The 11973-nt window shown below is 44.0% G+C and overlaps 1 protein-coding gene across 1 annotated transcript; it reads right to left on the reverse strand.

Annotated features, from left to right (window-relative positions):
• Positions 1-7925: 7925 nt before the first annotated feature.
• LOC121456370 lies at positions 7926-9966 on the reverse strand. The gene is made up of 5 exons (XM_041664448.1): positions 9879-9966; positions 9080-9370; positions 8379-8669; positions 8159-8216; positions 7926-8094 (listed from the first exon to the last, which is right to left on the reverse strand). The coding sequence occupies exons 1-5, from the start codon at positions 9964-9966 to the stop codon at positions 7926-7928; spliced, it is 897 nt and encodes a 298-aa protein (XP_041520382.1).
• Positions 9967-11973: the final 2007 nt, after the last annotated feature.

Genomic DNA, 11973 nt, shown 5'->3' on the forward strand with positions numbered 1-11973 from the left:
TTGCAACACTTAATATTCTTTCTTTGTTCTGTGGGTTTAGTGTTTTGATAATTATGTGACAAGGGGACATTTTCTTTTTTTTTCGAGACAGGGTTTCCCTGTAGCTTTGGTGCCTGTCCTGGAACTAGCTCCTGTAGACCAGGCTGGCCTTGAACTCCCAGAGATCCGCCTGCCTCTGCCTCCCGAGTGCTGGGATTAAAGGCTACCACCACCCGGCTAAGGGGACATTTTTTGATTCAGTCTATTTGGCATTCTGTAAATTTCTTGTATCTTCATATGCACATCTTTCTTTAGATTGGGAAAGTTTTCTTCTATGATTTTGTTGAATATATTTTTTGTACTTTTGAGTTGAACTTCTCCTTCTTCTATCCTATTATTCTTTGGTTTGGTCTTTTCATGGTGTTCGTATTTTCTAGATATTTTGTGTTAAGCTTTTGTTAGATTTAATTTTTTTTTGACTGATGAGTTTATTTCCTCTATTATATATTCAGGGCTTGAGATTCTCTTTTCCATCTCTTGTATTCTGCTGTTTATGCTTGAATTCATGGTTCTTGATAATTTTCTCATAATTTCCAATATCAGAATTTGCTAGGTTTGAGTTTTCTTTATTGTCCCTATTTTGCTTTTCAAGTCTCGAATCATTTCTTTCATCTGTTTGATTGGTTTTTCCTGGTTTTCCTTAAGAGATTTGTTGATTTCTGCCAATTTCTTTGTTTTTTTCTTCTCTTCTCTGAGAGAATTTTTCATTTTATCTTTAAGGGCCTCAAACATCCTCCTAAAGTTATTTTTAGGTCACTGACTCAAGCCTGTTCTCAAAACAGTTCCACTAAAATCAGAAACAAGACGAGGTTGTTTCTGACTATATATCTATTCAACATTTACTTGAAGTTTGGCTAGAAAAATAAAACAATTGAAAGAGATCAAACAGATACAACTGGAAAGGAAGAAGTAAAAATGTTATTATTTGCAGAAGATATGGTAGCATACACCAAGGAATGCCTACATTTTCGTGATAAGGTCATTTTGGTGATAAAGTAATTTTGGTGACAAGGAATGGTCTGGTGAGGGTCACTAATTCTGTCTGTTGATTGGTAGTGTATAGAGGCCACATTGATGATGGTGTTGTCTGAGACCACTGAGATCAAGAGGAAGCAGAGGATATCACAGTACAGAACCACATAGTCTGGGGAAAGGCAAGAATGTGGAGCAGCAGAGCCTCCTATGATGGAGGTTGTCACACTGGGCCTGCTATGTGCCTGAACTTTGGACCCACTGTGTTTGATTTAATCTCAGTTTTCTCAACAGCCCAAATGCTTGTGTCTTGAAACCTCTACTGTTCTTTGTAAGTACTCACTCACTTCTTCTAGCAGTTTTGAGCCAAGGGATTGCTACTGTGTTCCCTTGAATGCAGAAGAAACTTAGGGTGAGCATGGGTGATTCACTTAAAGAGAGACCCATGTCAGCATTTTTCAAAGGTAGGGAAAACAAGTGCTCATTCGTTTCATTGTTGGGTTTCCTGGTCTTGAGTTTACAGAGACAGTATGTTACGAATCCCATGCTATCCCGCAACCTGCTCTGTAGGCAAAGATGACCATTCATTTCTGTCCCCACTTCCTCAATCTCACAGTTGCTGAGAGCAACTCACATTACCTCCACCAATCTCCCCCCCCCCCATTCATTCCTCAATGAGGGTAAGGCACATCACTTTGGGGAATGTCTAAGGCCCTCTCTACTACATCTAGATTGATAAAGGTATCCATCCAAGAGAATAGGTTCCCAAAAAGCTAGTACAAACAGTAGGGATTAGTCCTGGTGCCACTGCCAGTGGCCCCGCAAACTGCCACAGTCATACAACTGTCACTCACATTCAGAGAGACTAGTTTGGGTCTATGCTGGTTCCTTACTTGTGCAGCTGGAGTTGGTGAGCTTCCATCAGCTCAGGTAAACATTTCAGCGGGTGTCCCCATTATGGTCTTGACCTCTTTGCTCAAAGGGTTGGGAAAAGATTTCCTAATCAAAGGAACCTAAAAACCAAGTGAGCGTAGCTATCCTAATATCTAACAAAATAGACTTCAAACTAAAATCAATCAGAAGAGATGGGGAAGGACACTTTATAAAAAGAAGAGTCCACGAATATAAAGTCACAAACCTGAACATCTATGCCCCTAAGACAAAATCATCCATATATGTAAAAGAAACATTATTAAAGCTTAATTTCACATCAAACCCTACACACTAAATCCAGAAAATTATTTGATCATACTACAGAAACCTGTACTTCACAAAACTGGAAAATGTAAAAGAAATGGACATTTTTTCTGGATCGGCACCACATACCAATATAGGACCTCTCAATTTAAAAAAAAAAACAAAAAGAAAAGAAAAAGAGAAAAGAAAAGCTTTTTTAGGTCTTATGTGGATCCATGCCAATCTGTATTGTTTTTTGTAAAGGGAGACTGTTTTTTGTTTCCTGGCCGCTTAGACCTCAATAATCACACAAAATAAGTATTAATTACATTCCTGCTTGGCTGATGACTTAGGTGTATTCCTACCTAGCTCTTACATCTTAAATTAAACCATTTCTAGTAATCTATGTATTGCCACGAGGCTGTGACTTACGTGAAAGTTTATGGTACCTTTCTCCTCAGCAGCTACAGGGAGTCTTCCTGACTCCACCTTCTTTCTCCATGTATCTTTGTTTGGACTTCCTGCCTACCTATTATTCTGCCCTGCCATAGGCCAAAGCAGATTCTTTATTAACCAATGGTAATAAAACATATTCACAGCTTATAGAGGAGACTCCCATCCAATCCTAGGGCACCAGAAGAGGAACCTCAAATGACAATCCATAGACCCTCTACACTGTGGACTCCACTCAAGGGACAGGGACAATGCAGGAGAGCTTTCCCTCAATGGCCTTTATTAACTTTCACATTCTCTTGTGAGGAAGAGAAAGAAACCTACACCCACAATGCACGGACCTGAGCTTTCTGATATGAGGCATGGGGGTCACTGGTTATAACATGACAAGCGCTTACACAGTTTTTCAGAAATAAAACGCCTGGGTTTTTATTATCTTCACTGGTGATCTGGATGGTTCTTTGAATCTGAGAGTTCTGAGAGAGGCTGGGGTCTCCTGGGACATATACCAGGTGTGATGATGACTTTGGCATCCTACTACTATTCCACAGAGTGAGGACCCAGAGGTCTCTGTGCCCTGATGGGTGCAGCAGAGCCTGGAGTGTGGAGAGGAGAGCTGCACTCACTTCTGTGGCTTCTGAAGTCTGAGACCATGTGGGGATCCGTCTCCTTATAAAGGACTTGTGGGATTGAATCAGACCCGCCCTACGTGGGTGTGCCGTCTGGATCAAACAAGATAAACAATAGTTTGTAATTCCATCCCAGGAATTTAAAGACTGATGATTTTCCAAAATCAAAATGCTTTAGAGCCTGTAGCCATTTTAAAAACCAAAAATCTCAAAGATTTATCCTAATTCGTTGATTTTTCCAGATGTGGTAAATCCCTTCAAATAGGTACTATTTCAAAGAGCAACTAAGATGGAAATTTTTAAACTCTCAAGTTAACCTAATAATCACTCTGTCAAATTGTAACTAATCCACAATACTTGGAGATGTGGGCTGTGGTCGCTCTCTTGACTACGTGAGAAAGGAAAAAGAAAGAGGTAAGGGCACCTGGTGGATAGGAATGTTGGGGCCTGCAGTCGGGCACAAGCCACGTGCTTTCAATACAAGGCCTACCTCTTCTGTTGGGGGATGAAGATGAGGGAAGAAATTAGAACAAAAAGCGGTAGCAGACTTGGGGTAGAGGAAATTCTAAATAATGAAGAGGAAGATGGTGATAATGACCAGAGAAACTAGATTACTGATGGGAATAGAGGACGTGGAGCAAATCTCCAGTTCTCTAGAATAAACATCTCAGTACCAGAACCCTGTGCTGAAGTAGCAGTGATTTTCAAAGTGTGTCCTCTTGCCCCAAGGGGGTTGGTTTTGGACTTGTTCACAGTGGACACACAGGAAGGACAGTTGGTAGCTGGATTCAGGCAGAGCAGAGGGCACCATGATTATGATCTCGCTGTGTCTGTGATTGGCAGGTCCTCTCTGTGAGGGAGTTGACGACCTCTGCTTTCTATGAACACTCAACTTCTGATGGTTTTGCCCTCTTCTATGTAGCAACCTTGGAGTTATGGCATCCCTGCTCCTTCTGCAGAGCTACAGCAAATCCCATCATCTGTGGTGTCAGGGAGGATTCCCTGGATCCCAGATGAGCACTCTGAAACCCACCATCCTTTCACAGTCCAAGCCTTCTCCTGCCTTTGTCCCAGAGGATCCCAGCATCTGGCCGCTGTGCTAAGTCACAGTTGGCAACTCATCCTCAGGAAAGACAAATAGGGATTCCTTTTTTATCTCTTTCAAACCATTAGAGTTGTACAGGGTTGCAGATGCAGGTATCTTTCTCTAGGGGTGGAGGAGAAGGGGGAGAGTAGGATGGAAGGAGACTGTAGGAGATAGAAAGTCTACTGTACCGTCAACTCCTTATTACTCACTGACATAGATAAAACTATCCCAGAGTATCCAAGAAATAGGTATTTCATTGTTGTTCTTGGTATTCATATATTGTATGCATTTATTTTGTTGACTGTGTTTATACTGCTAACTTGACTACACATGGAACCAGGCAGAGTCTCGGCTACCCATCATATACTGTATTGAAACCTGCTAGACACACATTTTGCTAATTATCCTTTATTAGGCTTTTTCTTTTAGGCCACTAACCAGTTTCTAAATCATGACATGGAGACTTCTCATTAGCTATGAATGCTCAGCCTACCTTAATCTCATTTCTGGCTAGCTCTTTCAGCCTAAATTAACCTGTTTCTCTTCATCTACCTTTTTATTTTTCTTTATTTTTCAGGCTTTTCAATTTTCTTTCCTTCCATATATCTGACCTTCATTGGTTCTCATGTCTGGCTGTCTGGTGGCTGCCTGGCTTCTTGCTCAAGGCATGTCCCCTTCTTTCTCCTCTCTCCCTTCTCCTTTCTCTTCTTCTCCTGGAGCCTAGAGTTCTCCTCCTACTTATTCTCTCTGCCTGCCAGCCCCACCTATCTTTTCTCTGACTACCTATGGCCACACAGATTTTTATTAGGCCAATCAGGTGCCTTGGGCAGGCAAGGTGGACCAGATGCAACACATCTTTTCTTAATTAAATTCAGCATAAACAACAGCAACACAGCTTCACACAGTTAAAGTGATAGCCTGTGGCATAAACAAATGCAACACATCTTTCCATAGTCAAAATATTATTCCACAACACTTTCCAGCCTTTTTCTCCTCTAACAAGAGATGGTATTTAAATCTAATCCTGGCCTTCGGGTTTCCAGTACAATGCACCACTGAGTGAACCTGATGACGTATGGGGGTGGAAAGACACTGACTAAGCAGACTCTGGGGACCTCTGCGGTCTCTACTGGGGACTCAGTGCTACTGGAGTTCATCTGTAATTACGGAAAACAGAAAGTACACATTCCAGTCTCTGACCCACCTTTCCCAATAAATAGGAAAACCAAAACTCCAAAATAGGATAAAAATTAGACAGGAAACTCTGTATGCATAGACTGTCAAAGCTTGAAGATTTGGGCACATGTGGTCTACTTGGATTTCCTTATTTTTCTTTTCTTTTCTTTTCTTTTTTTTTTTTGTTCTTTTTTTTCTGAGACATGATTTTTGCTGTAACTCTGGAGCCTCTCCTAGAACTAGCACTGTAGACCAGGCTGGCAATGAACTCACAAAGATCCTCCTGCTTCTGCCTCCTGAATGCTGGGATTAAAGGTGTGTGGGTTTAATCCATCAGGATTGATTTCTTCTCAAAGATCATGCAGGATCCATGAAATAAGAGGATATAAATATTCATCCAACAGGTCACGCAAGCAGCTGGAAGTTTCTCCCAACCACAGGTCACACAGGCAGCTGAAAGCGTCTCCTCCCCTCCCTACTCCGCCCCTTCTATCTTCCAAAGCCCCTCTAGGCTCCCGCAGTCACTAATCACCACTCTCCCATTGTTATTCGCTTAAAACACCCACACCTAAGGATATCAGGTTCCGAAAAGCTACAGCAGCCTCCTGCCAGATCTGCCAAAAAGTAACGGCCCATCGTTTACTTCCCAGATTTCTCAAAATCTGTCCAAAGCACTTGAAATCCCCTGGAACTTCTACATACCGTACCACCCTCAATCTTCAGGTAAGGTAGAACGGACTAACCGCTCTTTAAACGAAGCTCTCGTTAAGATGTCACAGGAACTCCACCTTGACTGGCTGCCAAGCTTGAAGGAATTCCTCATTGGATTCACCTGTCACATCTTAAACCGTTCATCTCCATGGCTCAAGATAATCCTTCATACACGGTAACTCAGACAGGACCTTGTTCTCTTAAGTCCAAAGGACACCAGGTTCAGCCCCCTCTACTCCAGTCTAAGGAAAACAGTGGTTCCATCCGCCACTTAATCCTCCTGTGTTAACACACCCTCCCTTCTTTAAATTCATAAATAACCATCCAGCTGTCGTTACAGATACCATCATCAAATACGGAGTCAAGGGCTCAGGCGGTAAGCAGATTCTTAACAAAGTTCCTTGACATAACAGGTCAGTCGCTGACTGCAGCAGTGACCCCTGAAATGTTAAGGAATATATGGTTAAAATCTGTTTTCTTTTAAGACACTTTCTTTAAGCTCCAGGACGCCAGCCCGACCCACCTAAACAAATCAAACACAAGCAGATCATTAACGTAATAAGTATCATTTAATTTTTTATCATTCTTAACCCCAGACCTCCTAAGACTCCCCCACCCCAAATCTCCCCTTTAATTTTCCAAACCTCCTCTCCCCTTTAATTTTTTTTCTACTAATGCGACTTTTGTCTTCCAGCATCTTAACGATGACCCAGCTACTCAGAAAAAGCCAGAAAGATGCAATTTCTTCAATCAGCCACGGCCACAAAACGCCAGCGGACAGGACATAACCAAGAGGACATCGCCAGAATAATAGGGCACTCACTGGATCCCTCGATGCTCAAAGCCAGGAGGAAGCAGTCATGAGAGACCGGGCTACACACCCATTCCCTACCCTTTAAGACACCCCACAATTTTTTTTAATAAAATCAAAAAGGGTGAAATGTTGTTCCTTTTGGAAACTACAGCTCCCAACACCCCCCTGGACTACAGATAATGCACGCGCAGGACATTTCTCCCAGACGCCCTTGCCATCCCCGTTAAAAGCCGGGGGGGGGGTTGCCACGAGCCCCTCTCTCTCTCTCTCTCTCTCTCTCTCTCTCTCTCTCTTCCCTCTCTCCTTTCGTCTCTGCACACCCGTCCCTTACTTGTTGTTACCCCACCCCCATTAAAGTGCACCCACATGGGACCGCCGTGTGTCCGTGTCTCCTTCCTAACCTCGCACCGCCGTGTGTCTCGCCTAACGTCTCCACTCTCTAACCCCGCAGACAAGAAAGGCAGAAACAATAATGGGCCGTGGGAATGAGGACAGAGACTTTATACCAGGAGCCAGGTGTGGATAGATGGGAGAGGGCAGGTCCCAAGGCACCAGAAGAGGAACCTCAAGTGACAATCCTTAGCCCCTCTTTACTTGTAGACCCCACTGAAGAACAAGGACAAGGAAGGAGTGTTTTACTACAGTGACCTTTATTGATTTTCCCATTGTCTTATGAGGTAGAGAAAGAAGCCTACGCCCTCAATGCTGCATGGTCCTGAGGCTTTCAGAGGAGAAACAAGAAACTCCACTTGTCTTCACTGAGGATCTGGGTGCTAATCAGCGTTAGACCAAGGTTACTGCCTGACATGGGGGTCTCCTGGATCACAGGCAGGAGGTAGGTGTGGAAATGACGAAGGATGGCTGTGCTTCAGGGGGTCCCCTCTGGGAAACGGAATTCTTCGAAGACCTCATAAACAATGGGTTCCCCTGAAGCTGTGTAAAAGAAACAGTGGTACCACAATTTAAAGGCTGATTCACGGAAGGTTGACAGTTCTTGGCAGGCAGGCATATACCAGACCCATCTCGGCAGTAAGGACCTGGAAGGGAGAAGAAACAAAGAGAGTTCATAAGCATGGCACCCTCACTCTCCCTCAATCATACTGAACCATGATCTGCTCTATGTTCTGGTCCACCTGGAACATGTCCGATTTACATTCTTCTGGGATGACATAGAGGAAAGACGTTCTGGTTTTCTATGCACAACAATGGGCTGTGGGAATGGGGATTTATACCTGTTTTTCTCTGCTCTATGCTCATGAAGGGCAGGGCAGCTTATGCTGCTCTCTAGAGGACTTGACAGAGGAATACAGAAGAGACTAACCTGGTGGTTGGCCCAGGATCCTATACAGGGCCTTGGAGTAAGGAGAAAACAAGGGAATGGCCTCTAGTCTCTCATTACAGAGTATCCTGTGCAGATTCTGCAGGGTCAGCAACAGGTCCACACAACTCTCCCAGCTCTTCTTCAGGCCCCTCCTCTCATTGATTTGCTGGTGAATTGCCCAGCTCTTCTCCAGGATCTTCCTGCATGGGTTTCCCACTCTCCATTCAACTCCTTCCCACTCCTGCAGGAAGATCCTGATTTCAGAGTCAGTCCATGGGCTACAGGAAGAACCTGCAAGGGATGGAGGGAGGTAATGAGTGCCTTTGACGCCATGCGCAGGTACATGTCAGCTCTTCTAGGGAGCCATTGTGCACACTGACAGAGGGCATTCATTTCTCAGGAGGTTAGAAACATTTGCTCTTGGAGAGACTTCATAAGAATGTCACCCTTACTGTCCCTGGTTCATACTAAGTTATGATCTGTCCCGTGTGTACCGATCCACCTTGAACATGCCCAACTTCAATTCCCCTGGGATGGCAGAGGAAGGAAGACAGAGAGGACAGACATTGTGTTTGCTGTGTGCAATAATGGGCCGTGGGAATGAGGATTCCTACTTGTTGTGCTCTGCTCTATTCATCAAGGGCAGGCCAGCTGATGCTGCTCTCTAGAGGGCTTGACAGAGGAATACCGAAGAGACTAACCTGGGGGTCGGCCCAGGATCCTGTACAGGGCCTCGGAATACGGAGAAAACAAGGGGACAGCCTCTGGTCTGCCACTACAGAGTGACCTGTGCAGATTCTGCAGGGTCAGTAACAGGTCTACACAGCTTTCCCAGCTCTTTTTTAGGCCTCTCCGTTCATTGAGTTGCAGGCAAAGAGCCTGGATCGTCTCTGAGATCTTCCTGCCTGGGTTTCCCACTCTGCGCTCAACTACTTCCCACTCCTCCAGGAAGATCCTGATTTCAGAGTCAGTCCATGGGTGACAGGAAGAACCTGCAAGGGAAGGAGGGATGTGATGAGTGCCGTTGACGCTTCGAGCAGGCTCATCTCAGCTTTTCCAGGGACCCTTCATGAACTCTGACAGAAGCCAGAAGTGTCCTTGTTCAGTTCTCAAGAGATTAGGAACACTTGCTCACATGCCCAAATTACTGACTACCCTGCTCTTCATACTAAGGTGTACAATGACTTGCATGTGTAGGTGGGTTCCTTCTGTTGTAGAAAACACATTTCAGAATGGAAAGGGCTCACACGGGATAAGCGCTGCCTGTTAACATTGTTCCTGCATAGACTCAACCCACCTAACCCCCCTCCCCCAGGAGACTCTCACAGAACTCTGAGACTTTGAGTCTCTTGCAAGAAGGGCAGAAACCTGGGACCACTGAAGACAAGCCAGTCCTTGACACAGCTGTCCACAGCTGAGGTCTTCTTTAAGCCTGTGAGTCTCCAGGAAAGAAATAGGATAGAAGATTTTGGTTTTTAACTTGGGGTTGCCTCTGAATACCTGAGGGCCTTCGTCCTTCCTGCTTCCCACTCTCTTCCACATTCAATTCTTCGGTGTTTCTCAATTGTTCCTCTTGGTCTGGTTCCATCTGCTCAGAAATAAATAAAGAAAATATTAAAACTGTTTCCATGCAGCAAAATCTATATCTCAAGGGTGCTTGCATTAGTCTATAATCTCAGGTCTTCTATAACCAAAGTTTGGTTCAGAAGTCCAGGATCATTCTTGGAAGTATAGTAGGGTTTGGGCTAGCCTTGGAAACATTGAGATGCTGTGTTAGCCAAGAAAGACCCAGAAAGCCCAAGAAGAAGGGTGCAGAAGTCTGTACCTCTGCAAACTGTGGACATGAGATCATGTTCAAGATAGTTAACCATGTTTTGCCCTGTTTCCTCAGTATAACACACAGTACCACCACTGTCCATGAGGTTTGCTATGACTACCAGTGATTTCCTATACACATGGAAAGGAGACAGATGTCAGAGACACACTTTTGGGCTGTAAAATTTATGAGAAAAATTGAAAAAGAAATACACCAGCCATCCTCCAGAAAACACAAGAGTGGACTCCCCCAATCCCCAAATCACCTACATTTTCACCAGAGAGATTTGTTGTGCTTCACAGAGTCTTGGAAGCTGGGTTCTCTGTGTCCTGGTGCTGCAGAGTCTGCAGTGTGGAGGTAGAGCTGTGTGTACTTCTCCAGGCTTCTGGAGTCTGAGAGCCAAGTGGAGATCTGGGCCTTTATAAAGCTCTTGGATGGGAGTGAATCAGACCCACCTACCTGGGTGTGGAGGGTGGAGCAGGAGAGCTTAACCAGGAGCCTTTAATCCCCTCTCAGGAGGCTGAGACTGGAGCATTTCCCAGATTTCTGGAACTCTTGGGCTTCTCAGCAAGATACAGGCTCAAGAGAAAACATCCAATGCACTATTTAAAAACAAGGTCCAACATTCAAATATCATTTTTGAGCCTGTATATCTACATAATTCTGGCCATACTGGAATTCACTATTTAGATGCAACAGGTCCTGCTTTTGCTACCAGTCTCCAGCTCTGGAATTAAAGTGTGGGTCACCATGGCTTGTTGATTAAATACTTTAAACCGTTTCCCTAATATTCTCATTTCATCTTGAATTTGATGGGAAAATTGTGACCTACAGGATGTTTTTAGCCAGTTATTTTGAAACTAAGAGTCGTTTGTAAGGTTGCCCCTAATCAATAATCATCGGAGGAGTGAGGCCTGGCAGTGGACAGCTGGGGTGGGGAACCGCATGGAGTGAAAGGGTTGAAAGAGAGGTGGTTTCCCTGATAAACTTCACAACCAGTTTCCGGTTGGGTGACAATGATCCAGCACCTGTAGATCAGGATTGAAGACTCGACTGTTCTCAAAAGTTGCAAGAGGCTGATCACTTAATCCAATCACAGCTCAGAGACAGAGACTCCTGGTGCATACAAACAGCTTTTTTTTTTTTTTTTTGGTTTTTCGAGACAGGGTTTCTCTGTGGTTTTGGAGCCTCTCCTGGAACTAGCTCATGTAGACCAGGCTGGTCTCGAACTCACAGTGATCCGCCTGCCTCTGCCTCCCGAGTGCTGGGATTAAAGGCGTGCGCCACCACCGCCCGGCTACAAACAGCTTTTAAATTATATGTACTTATTTCTGAACAGAGAGCAGCACATTATTTCAAAACCTTGATGTACACTTAGAAAGCCAAGAAACAGGGAAGGATCCATGAAGAACCATTTTGCTTATATATGTAGAGCCAAAACTGTGTTCCCAAAACAAACAAACAGAATGCTAAAATCAATAAAATATAAATAGAGACAAATACAAAGAATCAATGAAAAAATACTTGGTTCTTTGGGAAAGTCAACAAAATAGACAAACCCTTAGCCATAATAACTAATAGGCAGAGAGAGAATATCCAAATTAACAAAATCAGAAAGGAAAAGAGCAATAAACATGGGACACCCAAAGAAATCCAGAGGATCGCAAGGAGACACATTATAAACCTGTACTCCACCAAAATTGAAAATCTAAATGAAATGCACAACTTTCTCAATATGTACCACTTACTAGATAAATCTATAACCCTAGTGAAACTGAA

Source organism: Microtus oregoni, unplaced genomic scaffold (assembly GCF_018167655.1).
Source record: "Microtus oregoni isolate MIOR12 unplaced genomic scaffold, Mior012 000015F_ref0000493, whole genome shotgun sequence".
NCBI lineage: Eukaryota > Metazoa > Chordata > Mammalia > Rodentia > Cricetidae > Microtus > Microtus oregoni.

What these genes read in the sequence shown, in the direction of transcription:
- LOC121456370 (XM_041664448.1), bottom strand. Translation starts at nt 9,966, where the DNA reads ATGGAACCAGACCAAGAGGAACAATTGAGAAACACCGAAGAATTGAAT. An exon ending in GGAAGGACGAAGGCCCTCAG is followed by an intron (nt 9,371 to 9,878) that starts GTATTCAGAGGC and finishes CTTCCCTTGCAG; the next exon opens with GTTCTTCCTGTCACCCATGG. An exon ending in ATAGAGCAGATCATGGTTCA is followed by an intron (nt 8,095 to 8,158) that starts GTATGATTGAGG and finishes TCTCCCTTCCAG; the next exon opens with GTCCTTACTGCCGAGATGGG.